The 15,682-nt window shown below is 44.0% G+C and overlaps 1 protein-coding gene across 1 annotated transcript in view; it reads right to left on the bottom strand.

The window, feature by feature from the left end:
* The window catches only part of LOC141476561 (netrin receptor DCC), a 581,575-nt gene that overhangs the window by 215,577 nt on the left and 350,316 nt on the right, over positions 1-15,682 (bottom strand). Inside the window, exons 6-7 of the mRNA XM_074165252.1 lie at positions 2,863-3,017; positions 842-962 (exon numbers count right to left, since the gene is read on the bottom strand). Coding sequence (XP_074021353.1) covers positions 842-962; positions 2,863-3,017 — 276 coding nt within the window. The remainder of the gene's footprint in view (positions 1-841; positions 963-2,862; positions 3,018-15,682) is intronic.

Raw genomic sequence — 15,682 nt, forward strand, 5'->3', positions numbered from 1 at the left:
ATACTTCTGCTGCTGCACAGTGCAGTCACAGAGTCATCGCATGGTTTGGGTTGGAAGGGACCTTAAGGACCATCCAATTCCAAACCCCTGCCATGGGCAGGGACACCTCCCACCAGACCAGGTTGCTCAAAGCCCCATCCAACCTGGCCTTGAACCTCTCCAGGGATGGGGCAGCCACAGCTTCTCTGGGCAACCTGGGCCAGGCTCTCACCACCCTCACAGCAAAGATGTTCTTCCCCAGATCTCATCTCAATCTCCCCTCTTTCAGCATAAAACCGTTCCCCCTCATGCTATGGCTCCCCACCCTGATCAGGAGTCCCTCCCCAGCTTTCTTGTAGGCCACCTATTAATTTCAGAGCAATAAAATAAAAATATTCACCCTTCCTGAACATAGACACAAACCTTCTGATCTCAATGGTTGGCTGCACTTGATATCCCACTGAAGAACTGTTCTTCCTCTTACGTTCTTTTTCTTCTCTTTCCCTTTCCCCGAGACAAACATTCTACGACAGCTTAACACAAAATTATGTACGATATAATTCTCTATTACTTATGGACTTCTCGTAATTCAGCAGGATAAAGCCCACCAATAGATGGCAAGACGTTGCCGTTGGCTTCTCCTGCAGCTTTCGTTGGCCTCGAGTCATTTCTAGGACAAGGCCAGCATTTGCAATTGCCCCAGTGAACAAAATTCCTCATATTATCTGATAGCCTGGACACGCTTTTAACTACAGCCAGCTGGATAAGTAAGAGGGAGTAAAGAATAGTAGCTGCTCATTTGGGATTTTTATGTTAATAGCATTAATTACATCTACAATTCTGTGTGTCCTTTGCATCTTACCAGGCTCTGGGATGATTAGCTGTGCACTGGCCTGTGCGTTTCCAGCTTCGTTTTCAGCTACACACTGATAAAAACCTTCATCTGACTTTACCAAGCCCAGAATCCTTAAGTTGCTGCCACCCTGGAGAGAGAGCGAAAGAAAAAAGAAAGGAAATGGAGAGAATTAATTAGAAAAAACACCATCCAAAGCAAATGTGGATTATAAAACCTTTCTGAGAAACAAAGTACTATGGATGTAATCTCGGCTCCAGCGCAAATAGCCCTGGTCCTCAGAGGGCTGTAACCATAAGCCCTTTCATCAGGAATCTCTTGACACTTTGTGGTCTTTGCGTTTTGTTCGAAGGTGCCCCCAGCCCAGCGGTGAATCCCCTTTTTCTTGCACGGAGTCCATCCCGCACCCTTCTGGAGATTTAAGCTCCAAATTCCAGCAATCACTCGAGTAGAGCTTTGAATTTTATCTCGGCCCTTTGCTGCAGGGGAAGATTTAAAAGAACTTTCAACTCTGCATCTTTGAACAAAGGCTGTTGTGAAGGTCAAACCCTCCTCGTGGCTCGAGGCCTGGAGATCCTTCAGAAAAGGTCACTCTACGCCTACTTCATCCGAAACAGATTTAACTTTAAACTTCCCTTAGCAAAAGAGGCAGCCAATTAAGGTGGGTAAAATATCTCAAGTGAGGGATAACCTCTGGCTGAAATATGCCTTCCATTAACTATTAAATGAAATCATTTTCCACCACACAACCATCATAGCAATAGAGGTGTCTTTTCCTTGGACAGCTTCTGGCTGCTTCTAATAAACCATGATGAATAAAAAAAAAAAAAAGATTGGATTTTTGAAAACCACATCAGAAACCACCTTTTTTTTTGTCATTAAAGACGTGATGATAATCAATATTATCTGTTACAAGGTGAAAAATTACAAGGCGCTGAACCAAGCCACACCTCGTGGCCTAAGGACATCTTCACGGTGGCTGAAGCTTCCAAGGAGGGTCCCCAATGCCTCGGTTTTGTCATCTACACGTGATGCGGCTTTCAGGAGGGGCCACCTAGATCTACCCTTTCAGAAAAGACAGCCTATATTATAGTGATATTTAAACTAAAAGAGGTTGGAGTCCTGGATGGGGATGTTATTTTGGGGAGGGTGCACAATGATGAAGGGCAACGGAGCTGGTGAGGGGTCTGGAGCACAAGTCTTGTGAGGAGAGGCTGAGGGAGCTGGGGGTGTTCAGCCTGGAGAAAAGGAGGCTGAGGGGGGACCTTATTGCTCTCTACAGCTACCTGAAAGGAGGGTGTAGCCGGGGGGGGTCGGTCTCTTCTCCCAAGGAACAGGCAACAGGACTAGAGGAAACGGCCTCAAGTTGCACCAGGGGAGGTTTAGGATGGATATTAGGGAAAATATTTACACTGAAAGGGTCATCAAGCCTCGGAATGGGCTGCCCAGGGAAGTGGTTGAGGCACCATCCCTGGAGGTGTTCAAAAGACAGGCTGACATGGTGCTGGGTGATGGTTTAGTGATGGTTTTTTTTTGTCAGAGTTAGGCTGATGGTTGGACTAGATAATCTTGAAGGTCCCTTCCAACCTAAGTGATTCTATGATTCTATAATGCTCCTTGAAAAGCTGTAATTAAGTCATAATTACGTCCAATGACCCTTATCATTTTTAACCCCTTGTGTTAGAGAACAACTTCCTTGGAGAAGAAATCTATTATTTGTGTTCACAAGGGACAAGGAGAAGGGAAGCCATTAACACGTGGTAAACAGTATTAGGAACAGAAGCTCAGCGCATGAATGGACATCGTTACTGCTCCATGGAAAGCCCAGTTTCAGCTCTACAACTTGGAGACAATGTCAATGTACTCGACCTAACACTCCTCAACGCAGTATTTGTTTTAAGAGGCAGCAGAAATTTTGTCTTCATCCAATTCATAAATTTATTAAGTTATTGGATGGAATATCAGAATATATTTCACAGCTTAGTAAAAAAAAATACATATATTCTAATAAGTATAAGGCAGATAATTACCACTATCTGAAAATAGTCGCTAGGGATGACGACTTCTCCATTCTTGATCCACTCCACCGTAGGCACAGGTTTACCAGCCACGGCGCATTCAAACTCAATGTCCATACTCTCGTAGGCATAAAGATTTGAAGGGCGAATTAAAAACCACGGCGGGACTGCAAAAAAAGAGGGGGGGGGTGGGAAATGAAAGTGGCAGGGAGCGGAAATAAATTAAGGCTTAGCAAGTAAATCATTTCAATGAGCCTAAAAAATATTAGACATAAACAGAAAATATATCTGTAATTCAAATTACTTTCATTAACCCAGAGCCTATTAAAGATTAAATACCAGGGAAAACATTTATCCTAGAAAATACACTTAAACAGTTGATGTTAATGTGGTTTTTTCCCAAATGAAAAAATTAAAACCTCAATTTAGAAGACATGTAAGATTTATGTATAACAAAATACAGATATAATTCTCACTAAGCGAGTAGAGAGGTAATAAAATCTTGGTCATTTCAAAGGATTAGATGCCAACCTCCTACGTAGCAAGGTCCTACAAGTCAACGCACGGACCGACACCTACAGGTACAAGACAAATCCACTGATAAATGCTACAAAATTCAAATTATTTAAAGCAGAGACACTTTGATAGAACCAAGGAGCACTTCTGGACTGGGTTTAGAGAAGATGAGGAGATAATCAATAAGACGGAAACCTGTCCCACGCGATTGGAAGAAGAAAAAGGTTGAATTATCTTTGCTGAAAATGAATTCTTATTAAGCCAGCAATTATCTGTTGCCTTGTATTACTGTAATGTATTCAGAGGTTTTCAGTATGCTATATGATATGCTAATTTAATTTAATTTCATCATTATTGTACTACTAGGATGATGGAAATTAGCAATTGGAGGAAAACTGTTAATAACATCATATTTCTAATGAGCCACACACACCCCCTCAGCATCGTACTGAAAAACACACGCAAGAACTCAGGAACCCAGGTCTATTTTATCAGGAAAATTCCCAGGTCTCGGGAAACAATGAGTCTCTGGTCTGAATATCCGTCGCTGCCAGAGAGCCAGAATTTCACTGAATTTTACTGAATTTTTAGAGTTGGAAGGGACCATAAAGATCATCTAGTCCAACTCCCCCGCAGATTCATTTCTAAGTACCATCCATGACTTCTCATTTGAGACACAAAATCCAATCGCATTTCTCGAGCCATCGTTCCCGGTGTTTGATTATAATATTTATAAAGCCAGAATGTTAAAAAAAAAAACAAACCAGCTTCTAAATTAAAAGAAGGTGAAAATGATAAAATCAATTGCACAGAAGGTAAGAAAATTAAGAGTCGAGGTTGCCCTCGCATCCTTAGCTTGGATCCCAGGTTTTTTAGGATTTATAGTGTCCTCCTCAATTCCACCATCAAATCCTGGTTTTTCGCAGCTCCCTCGGGGCTCCAGGAGGACCCCGCTTGCCCAAAGAACCATTCAGCGTTCAATTTTCAAGCACCCTATTTAGTACACGGCTTCATGATTTCAGGATTCACTTCCCAGTGGTTTTTTTTTCCTCCTGTTTCTACGATACCTTCATGATCCACAAATGTTTTTGAACTGGTAGGAGTTGGACACTAAGAGGTGCCACCAGCCAAGCTACCAGAGAAGGGTCAAAGTACTCCCTTATTCTTCTTGTGCAGTTTGTTACGATTTAGAGCAATTTCTTAGATGGTACCCAATATATTTATGTTATTTCTTTTGCACATTGGACCAAAAATTCTCATTGGGGATGCAGAAAATAAGGATAAAAGTTGCAATATATGCTGTAAGCGACCAAACCCATGTCTGGTTAGAATAATATGGCAGATACACAGACAAAATTTTGTTCTTCAGGGTTTGCATTTCATCACCCTAACTAAAAAAATTCCTTTTTTTTTTTTGCCTTACGGACAACAGAGTTTCCAGGTTTGGTACGAAACAGATGAGGGCAGAGTCCTAGACATCGTAACCAACCTCAACCACACGCTCCCAATTAATCCTGGGCGCTCTCCAAACCGGCGTGCACTTTTGAAATGAGATTCTTTTATTTAAAAACTGGGTATAATGCATAAAGCCAAGCAGATCAAAGTAAGACTGCGAAGGTTTTATGTCAGCGTTTTCTTGATTTTGAGCTGTTGTTTCTGCTTTTGAGCTAAATTATTACCTACACTGAAATAAGCATCTGCCCCGGGCCCCTCCAGCGCTGCTCTCACACGCCACCTTCTCCGTTCCTCTTCCACATCGGGCCTTTTTTTTACCATATATTGAATAATTTAGGATACCCAGAAGCTCCCAATCCGGTTCGGATCAAACCCTACGCGTGCAAATTAAAACTGATGAGGTGTCCTGATTAACTTAGCTGCCTAATTTCCTACGGAAAGGGCTCAGAGGGCTGCGCGCGGTTGGATCAGCATCGCTCCGCATCGGGTTCTTCTTGAGAGACGTTAAATCAGGGGCTCCAGACCCACGCAGCCAAAATACAGGAAATTTTACAGATTATTTTTAAATAAAGCATCATTCAGGAGGAAAACACCAATAACTCGGCTGCTGTCCGAAGAGGTTTTAAAAAATATCGTCGCTTATGCTAGAGATATACAAAAAGAGAGAATTTCGTGGTCAAGTTATGAAGAATCAGCGTTGATATTAATGGCTGAAGGAAAAAGAAACAAGAAAAACCCAAAGAAAAAAAAAATTAAGATGGAATCACGTTCATGTGGTAATTTTTAACACTTTTTTTTTTTTAATACTATGGTCCCAGAATAATTTATCTAACAAACTCGCATAAAGCCACCAGTTTCTATACAGTTTACAAACCACAGAACTTATCAGAGCACTGACGCAATCATAAATTACTCAATCTTCATTAGTGTGCTTTATGGCGCTGTCGTCACAAACCTGCAATTAATTTATAGACCCCGTAATTCATACTTACCTGCCAGTTATTCTTCACAACGCACAGGCTCCAGGACCCTGACCCCAGTTGCCTCCTCTCCCCCATTTCTCTTTTTAATTCCTGGCATTTTACTACACTGGTAGAAAGCCTGATATTTGCTTTTTTTATGCTTTATGTTCAGTATATGCATAACTGTGCATTGAGTTTCATCCAAAATTATTGTATTAATATAATAAAAATATTAATATACATCACCCCCTGCACCAGTAAAGGCTGGGGGTGACCTGCTGGAGAGCAGCTCTGAGGAAAAACACCTGGGAGTCCTACTGGACAACAGAGTGACCATGAGCCAACAATGTGCCCTTGTGGCCAAGAAGGCCAATGGCATCCTGGGGGGCATCAGGAAGAGGGTGACCAGCAGGTGGAGGGAGGTCATCCTCCCCCTCTGCTCTGCCCTGGGGAGGCCCCAGCTGGAGCACTGGGTCCAGTTCTGGGCTCCCCAGTTCAAGAAGGACAGGGAACTGCTGGACAGGGGACAGCAGAGGGCTACAAAGATGATGAGGGGCCTGGAGCATCTCTCTGATGAGGAAAGGCTGAGGGACTTGGGTCTGGAGAAGGGAAGACTGAGGGAGGATCTGATCAAGGCCTGTAAATACTTCAAGGGTGGGTGTCAGGAGGATGGGGCCAGTCTTTTTCCAGTGGTGCCCAGGGACAGGACAAGAGGAAACGGGCACAAACTTGAACATAAGAAGTTCCACCTAAACATGAGGAGGAACTTCTTTCCTGTGAGGGTGGCAGAGCCCTGGAAGAGGCTGCCCACAGAGGTGGTGGAGTCTCCATCTCTGGAGACATTCCAACCCCGCCTGGAAACCTTCCTGTGGGACCTGCTCTGGGTGGCCCTGCTTTGGCAGGGGGTTGGACTAGATGATCTCCAGAGGTCCCTTCCCACCCCATATCACTCTGTCATTCTGTGTTTAACAATTACCACACACTAACAACCACCTTTCCTACAGCGGGGTAGGTGTGCCCTGGGTTTTTCTTAAGGACACCATTAAAATGAGTAATTTGCATAATTACTTTAGTGGAAATTATGCAGAATTAAGTACAGGTAAGGCACCACAAACAAGGACAATGTAACACACTAAAGCACACAGATGTAAGACATTTAGACGGGAAATACCTACGCGCATATATATATATACACACATAGGATGTCACGCACTACAAATATATATTCTATAAATATTTTAGATATCAATAATCGTCTAGCACTGCCATCTTTGCTCTCTGTATGGTTTTTTCTCAGTCCTGAATATTTCAAAAGCCTGCAGATGTGAAGAAGGCTGGTGAGGAGGGTTGCAAAGGAAATAGAGATACGTGCTGTTTTCCTGTTCCTTCTAATTATATTACGGCAATATCAAGGTGGCTTGAAGAAAATATAGACTTTTTTTCTCCAAAAAAACTTACCGTGTTTCATAGAATTTTTTTTTTTCCTAGAAATTTTCTGTGAATTGCTGGAAAGGGGGAGTTTAGTGAGATTTTTCCAGAACAGCCTGGCACTGCAGGATGCTGATATCGTACTTTGCCCTGGCTTTATAATTCTATCTTCAGACAAAAATAATTTAAAATAACATCTCAGAAGGTTACGCTTATTCCGCATCAGATGAAAACACTTTTCTGAACATTCGTTTTCATTATTTCACGTTAACCCAGCCCTATCACAATGCCCCAGTTGCAGACTGAGGATATTCAATGCTAGATATTGTACCAAAAAAAGGGAGAAAAAACCCCAAAAGGTTAATGGAGACCTATAAAAGTAGACGTCCATTGAGATTTTGGGGTTTAACAGAATTCATATCAGCAAGTAGTATCAACGTCTTCGCTAAGTATCTTTGGATAAAGGATTAGGACAGACCCCTGCGTGCAACCCTATTGACTCGGGGGGATTTTTTTTTATTCATGTCAAAGGTAGAACTTAAATGAAATACAAGATAAGAGCCATTTTGCAGGTAAGTGGTTTAGTATGGAAGTTTACACAGCACTTTAAAGTTCTCTGCACTACAGTAACTGCGCTCGGTGGGGTTACCGAGGTTGTCCCCCAGCAGCACGTGGTGTCACAGGCTCCAAGATTCAAAATTAAATAACTCATCCATGTGCCAACAGATCCCCAAGGCCTCTGGGAGAGGAACAGAGCTTCGTTTTCCATCATGCAAGAAAAAAGTAAATTTTGAAAAGTAAATTATTGCGTATGGGCCTGGCACTGGGGAAACACCAGCCCAGGTTGCCCAGAGAAGCTGTGGCTGCCCCATCCCTGGAGGGGTTCAAGGCCAGGCTGGAGGGGGGTTTGAGCAACCTGGTCTGGTGGGAGGTGTCCCTGCCCAGGGCAGGGGCTTGGAACTGGATGATCTTTAAGGTCCCTTCCAATCCAAACCATTCTACAATTCTATGTCTTTCCCTTGCCTGAAGGTCACTCAGATGAAGAAGGTGCTCTGAAATCTGGCCTGTTTGCCGGGCGGGACCAAAGCAGATCCTCGTTCCTCGTCGTCATTAAAGAGCTCCTCAAAAGGCCCCGTGGGGATTCTGCGATGCCGCGGGAAAGCAGATGTGGGGCCGGGTCTCAAACACCAGCTTCCAACAAATGGGCTTTTCCCTGGAAGGACCCCAGCAGGCTGCATTTATTACCCCAAAATGTCAAAGATTGGTTGTAACGAGCCTGTAGCCGAGACGCGGGGACTAATGGAACACTTCCAGCTAGTTTAGAGAGCTGCCTGTTGGGATGACCTCCCTGTTTGTTAGAGCTACCTTTTTGCGAGCTGACAGCTGATCCTGCGATGAGAGGAAACAATTTTAACTGGGAGAAATGTCAGCATTTCTTAATGCAAAGTGTCTTCTCTTTGCATGTTTGAATAAGGAATGTGTTTCTCCTGACCCAAGAAAGATAACTGCTGTCAGCAAGCGCCCAACCCCGTCAGCCTTCTCAATGGGAAGACTTTCAATTGCATGTACTTAAGGGGTGGCTTTGTCATCTCAAGAGATCCAAATCCTTTTTAAAAAAAAAAAATAATAATTCCCCTTGTACTTTTTCACCGCTAACGCGCACAAATCCTGAGTTTAAAATAAAGTCGCGTCAAGTGAACGTGCTGGGTTGTGTCTGCCTTAAGGGGAGTCAGCACAATCTAACTCGAAGGCGACGGAGTTCCTCCAGGTCTGAAAAGGACAGGAGAATTACATTTTTATATGAACATAAATGTTTTAATACATTTATCTATGTATTTCCTGCTCTTCCTTGTTAATTCAGGATCTGAGTTGTTATTGCAACAAGAAATAATAGAAAAGGTGTTACCACGCACGACCCTTTGGAAAGAGCGTGAGGCATAAAAATTAAAACTCCACCAACGTGTCTTCAAAATACAGTAGATTAAAATTAATATCTTCTTATCTCTTAGCACAGCTCTGGATCCTTGTCTTAGTCTAAACTCTACGCCTGACAGGCAGGAAGACAATATATATTTCCCCTCAGATCAGCCTTGAAGAAATAACAGAAAAATGAAGCTGTTATTCTATGTAAAACTTCATTCTTCACCTAAATAAAGGTACTGCTTGTCTTATTTAATGATTTACATTATTTTCATGCTTCTTTAGTTCTCAGCATGAAGGTCAGCTCATAGCATTACTGCACGAGAGCAGAAGTTCATGCTTCCCAAGAGAAAAAGAACCGAGCCACCAAAAATTCAAAGGACGCATCCTCGCGATCCCACGGGGATAAAAGCGGAGAAGACGCGCCGGGCTTTGGGAGTCACCGGGTTCTCACCGATGAGACTGAACAGATTAGAAACGTGTTTTAATCAGTTTGAACCTCCCCTTCTGCAGCCAACTAAAATACATCCTCGTTCCTCAGCGTATTCCATTCCCGCACTAGTTAAATTATAAATAATCAAATTAAGAGATTTTATTTTCACTGACTACGTTACTGAATGGACTTCTATTAATGAGTGCACTGATGACCCGCTTAAGGAAAAATACAATTCCGGTTTTATAAATAATTACAAAGACTCTTCATCGTTACATCCAGAAAATACACTGAAAAGCAAAGCCTAATGTTGCTCCCATTTCCATCTCCTAAAACAAAAAACCCTTCTGAGATGCCGTGACGCCCTGTGCTACGCTCAAATTGTTAAAAGTCTTGATATTATTTAAATAAAAAATAAAAAGCCCCTCGGCCCATTGCAGAGGAAAAGGCGCCACTGTTTATGGAAGGAGAACTTGTAATTATCTCTGTATTGGTTCAAAATGGAGTTATCCCACGAAAACTCAGGAGGGATGAGATTACCCGTAAAGTTTTCACCCAGGGGCAGAGGTGAAGGAAGGGTTCGCTCCATCACCGCACCCCAAAAATATATGAGTATAAAAAGGCGGTTGACAAAAAAAGGACTTTTTTAGTAATTCACAACAACAATTATTTCATTAATATGTAAAGAATCAAGCCAGAAAATCCCGTCGCAAAATCCTTCTTCCTCCTAGATGTTGTCACTTCCTATCATTTTGCTTTTTCCCTAAAAATTAGTTTTAAAAACTTGCCACGAACATAATCTGTGTCCCATAATAACAGCAAAAAAAATACCTCCTGGGATTTTTTTGGGGGGGAAGCTTGTACGGTCATCAGGTGGCTAATAACAACTCCCACTTTATTGCCCTCCTGGTAGCCAGGCCCTAACGAGTTCAGCAAGGTTGGTAACGACCCCGCGCAAATGGCTGGGATCCATCTGGCTGCTGCTGGGTACTGCCACATCAGCACTGAGGAACAGATGCAGCCGTTAGACGTGTTCAGCCGCACAGAAAAAACCTCTACGGTTAAAAACGTTAAGTAATAAAACCAGATTAAGGGAGGGCAAGTTTCAAGGTCGGGGTAAAGAACGCGGCCGCTCACTCATCAGCAAGGTTCTGTAGAGTACGGTCTGTATAATTCCTACGGGTCTGTAATAAAAGCCAACCACCTCATAGGGCACCATAGAGAAATAATAATCATGGAATGGTTTGGGATGGAAGGGACCTTAAAGACCACCCAGTTCCAAGCCCCCTGCCCTGGGCAGGGACACCTCCCACCAGACCAGGTTGCTCAAAGCCCTGTCCAACCTGGCCTTGAACCCCTCCAGGGATGGGGAAGATTAAATAAGACTACAATACTTCAAGGATTAATTTAAATTTCTTTGCAAATTTCTGAGTCAGGACCATAAAGCTTTCAAATCAATCCAGAGGGGCCTGGAGCATCTCTCTGATGAGGAAAGGCTGAGGGACTTGGGTCTCTTGAGTCTGGAGAAGAGAGGACTGAGGGGGGGATCTGATCAAGGCCTATAAATACTTCAAGGGTGGGTGTCAGGAGGATGGGGCCAGTCTTTTTTCAGTGGTGCCCAGGGACAGAACAAGAGGAAATGGGCACAAACTGGAACAGAAGAAGTTCCATCTCAACATGAGGAGGACCTTCTTTCCTGTGAGGGTGGCAGAGCCCTGGAGGAGGCTGCCCAGAGAGGTGGTGGAGTCTCCTTCTCTGGAGACATTCCAACCCCACCTGGAAACGTTCCTGTGTCTGGGTGGACCTGCTTTGGCAGGGGGTTGGACTAGATGATCTCCAGAGGTCCCTTCCAACCCCATTTTTTCTTTCCATATCATTCCGTGATTATGTAATCTTAATACTAAAAATGCTATTTTATCCAAAAGTTTGTGAAATACAAGTATTCTCCTTGTTGGTAAAGGAGTTAGGCACAAGAAAGGAAACACCACTGTTTCATGTATGATCACTGAGTTAAAAAACAGATAAAAAATGAAATAAACCCTTGAATAGGGAAAAAAATGCTGCTCCAGCTCCTGCGTGGGTTTGTCTGGATGGAAGCAAGATGCAAATAAATGTTCCTTTTATGTAACGCGCCGATAATGGACAACCCGGGAAGAGAAAACTAAGGTCACCCATATCTGTCAATTTATAACCACCTAAAGATTTTATTTTATTGCTGCCTTTATGACTTATAGTACAGACAACAGTTATTGACCACATACCATCTGCCTTAGGAACAAACGAGCGTTTCATAATTGCGTATTGGGTCAAACTTCATCTTTAGATGCATTAACGTTATTTCTGTCAAAGCCTGTGTAATGGGAACACATGCATCACGGAGCAGCCTTTCCCAAGGCTGATATACCCACAATTAGCTAAATTCTGAGTAAATAACGTGAAAGAGAAAATTAGGTTGGGAGAAGTTGCAGGTAGAGCTCAATAAGCCCCATAATTTTTTTTTTTTTTTTTTTTATATTTTACCCATGTGGGCTACTTTTCAAGTTCTTTTAAGGCATACTTAAGAGTGACCTTAAAAGACCTGGGCGTCCTACTGGACAACAGGGTGACCATGAGCCAACAATGGGCCCTTGTGGCCAAGAAGGCCAGTGGCATCCTGGGGGGCATATCAGGAAGAATGTGACCAACAGGTGGAGGGAGGTCATCCTCCCCCTCTGCTCTGCCCTGCGGAAGCCACAGCTGGAGCACTGGGACCAGTTCTGGGCTCCCCAGTTCAAGAAGGACAGGGAACTGCTGGAGAGGGGACAGCAGAGGGCTACAAAGATGATGAGGGGCCTGGAGCATCTCTCTGATGAGGAAAGGCTGAGGGACTTCTTGGGTCTCTTGAGTCTGGAGAAGAGAAGCCTGAGGGGGGATCTGATCAAGGCCTATAAATACTTCAAGGGTGGGTGTCAGGAGGATGGGGCCAGTCTTTTTTCAGTGGTGCCCAGGGACAGGACAAGAGGAAATGGGCACAAACTTGAACATGAGAAGTTCCATCTCAACATGAGGAGGAACTTGTTTCCTGTGAGGGTGGCAGAGCCCTGGAAGAGGCTGCCCAGAGAGGTGGTGGAGTCTCCTTCTCTGGAGACATTCCAACCCTGCCTAGACACGTTCCTGTGGGACCTGCTGTGGGTGGCCCTGCTTTGGCAGGGGGTTGGACTAGATGATCTCCAGAGGTCCCTTCCAACCCCATGTCATTCTGTGATATTTGTTTTTTTCTTTCCATTCATAAAAAAGTCAAGACGCAATGGCTCTGCGTTAACTCATGACAACTCACACGCACCAACCTCCATCTCAGCACCCAAGGGAAAAACAAAAATACAAGAGCATTCTACAATTTTTCCCCCGACGCATCTGTGCAAGAGGTAAAATTTCACACGTGCACATCCTGCTCGCGAAAAAAATATATATTTATGGTTAGAGAGAATAATGACTGGGCCCTGGATGCTACACCCCATTTCCCACGGCAGGTTAAGGCTCGGGAATGGCTCTTTTCCGGAGCTCTTTGCCGAGATTGGGGCTGACACCACCGCGCTATTGGACTCTGTAATTGCGACTATAATGCATTTCATTTGGGGATCTCAAAGCAATTTGTAGACATTAAATAATTCACAAGCATTTTACAGCTAGATACACACACACACATAGAGTAAATGACTTGCTCAAGGTCATGTAACGTATCAGTGACAGATAATTAAAAGCCTGTGTAATTAATAGATGTCCCTGTGAGATTCCTGTGTATTTAAGACTCCCCTCCCCTCTTTAGCTGGAAGAGAAAGCCGCCCCCTCATGGTACTGATTGCCTAAGTTTATTTTTGGACTTTTTCCCTGAAAATATCATTTCCATGATATTTTTGCACCGGCTGAGGCTGATGCCACCGGAGCAGGAGCCCGGTGGTCCCCAGGCCAGCCCCACGCTGGGCAGCGGGGACCGGCTCTCGTTAGCCAGCGGGTCGGTTAATGAGGCAGCACCACCCCGCGCCATACAGCTCTCCTCCTCCCCCAGTGCTCCTCGTTAAGGTTAAAAGCAATCACCGTAACCTCATCAGAAAGAAAATTGGAGAGGTTGAAAACAGATAAAAATACAGTAGAAGCGAGGGGAGCACTTTATGAGTTTATTACCCTCTCTGTAGCAGCCCTGGTCTCTAATAAAGGTTTTTTTTCTTGCCGTTATTCACAATTTCAATACTTTTCCAAGGCAGCTTTGGTGGAAAACATCCCATGAAGAGAGAACTTTCATGGATTTCCCTGCAGGAAAGGAAATGGATACCCTGCAGAAGGAAGGTGGTCCCCCCGCAGGTCCCCGCCATTAACCTTCACTTATTGGCAGCATTTCCCTATTTTTCCCACAATATTCCAGGGCAATAAACAATATTCATAGCAACAGACCGGGGAAACGAGACCCCAGGGAGATAAAAAAAAGGTGTGAAGAGCAGAAAAAAAAACCCACCAAAAAGTACAACAAATTAGGAGTTGCCAGAAGACGCCTTTAGAAACTTTTCCTGGCTAATGTGGTTTTAATTGAGCAAGACAATTTCCAAACAAAACTATCGGGAATTGAATCCCTTGATTCACTCAACGGCTCAGTCAGGTCCAGAACGCGGATGGAAGCTTGCTCGGGCTCATCGTCACACCCCAAAAGAAGAAGGAAACCACTCTTTCACCTTGAAAGCATCCTCTAAATTTGGTAAATAAATAAGAAAAATTTTTCAATTATCCTATTCCAACAAAATTATTAACACAAACCAAGGTCAGATGCTCAGAATGAGTATTTCGGGAAAGAAAGGTTTGGACCACGTGTGAAAGGCTCCACAAACTAAGCTGTGTAGAGCAGAGGACGAAGAAATTGTTGCTAAAAAGTAATCAAAACTTCCAATTCTGTTTTAAAAACCCAGGAAAATTCAGGAGGAATTACTGGCTTCTGAGATCATCCCAGCAGGAGACAGCAGTAGGATGTGATGCCCACGGCAGTGGTGGAGTCGCCATCCCTGAAGGTATTTAAAAGCCGGGCAGACGTGGTGCTGAGGGACACGGGTTAGTGGTGGCTTTGTCAGTGTTGGGTTGATGGTTGGACTCGATGATCTTAAAGGTCCCTTCCAACCTAGAGGATTCTATGCCAGAGCTCTCCCAGTCCTCATTTACCTGTCTCCTCAACTTCAGGGCTCATCTCCTTTGAGGAGGAACTGCTCCTCAGCCCAGCCAGACCTTTTTAAATGACGATATGAGTTTTATCCCCCCCTCCACCTATAATTAAAGAAGAGTTGGGACCACATGGGAGCCGTGGTGGTCTCTGCCGGGTTATCACATTAAGAACGCAAAGGAAAATATACTCCTCTCCATCTCCTAGACATCAGAGCAACAACAGCTGTCATTTTTGATGTAAGTCTGTCCATGCTAGCCTTTAAATAAAGAAATAAAAAGTCATTTCATCTTCTTTCTAGAGATAAGGCTAACAGCTAGGAAGCACTAGGTCTTAATGAAAGCATCCAAAAAGCTCTGCTTAGTTTAAAAACTAAAAGCATATGCCAGGCTCCCCAGTTCAAGAAGGACAGGGAACTGCTGGAGAGGGGACAGCAGAGGGCTACAAAGATGATGAGGGGCCTGGAGCATCTCTCTCAGGAGGAAAGGCTGAGGGACTTGGGTCTTTTGAGTATGAAGAAGAGAAGCCTGAGGGGGGATCTGATCAAGGCCTACAAATACTTCAAGGGTGGGTGTCAGGAGGATGGGGCCAGTCTTTTTTCAGTGGTGCCCAGGGACAGGACAAGAGGGAATGGGCACAAACTTGAACATAAGAAGTTCCACCTAAACACAAGGAGGGACTTCTTCTCTTTGAGGGCGGCAGAGTCCTGGAAGAGGCTGCCCAGAGAGGTGGTGGAGTCTCCTTCTCTGGAGACATTTCAAACCCGCCTGGACATGTTCCTGTGCAACCTGCTCTGGGTGGACCTGCTTTGGCAGGGGGTTGGACTAGATGATCTCCAGAAGTCCCTTCCAACCCCGCATCATTCTGTGATTCTGTGACTTTGGATTCTTTGGTTGACAATCCTACCCACCAACTTGGTATGCAAACGCGAGCGAAGGC

Source organism: Numenius arquata, chromosome W (genome assembly GCF_964106895.1).
Source record: "Numenius arquata chromosome W, bNumArq3.hap1.1, whole genome shotgun sequence".
Classification (NCBI taxonomy): domain Eukaryota; kingdom Metazoa; phylum Chordata; class Aves; order Charadriiformes; family Scolopacidae; genus Numenius; species Numenius arquata.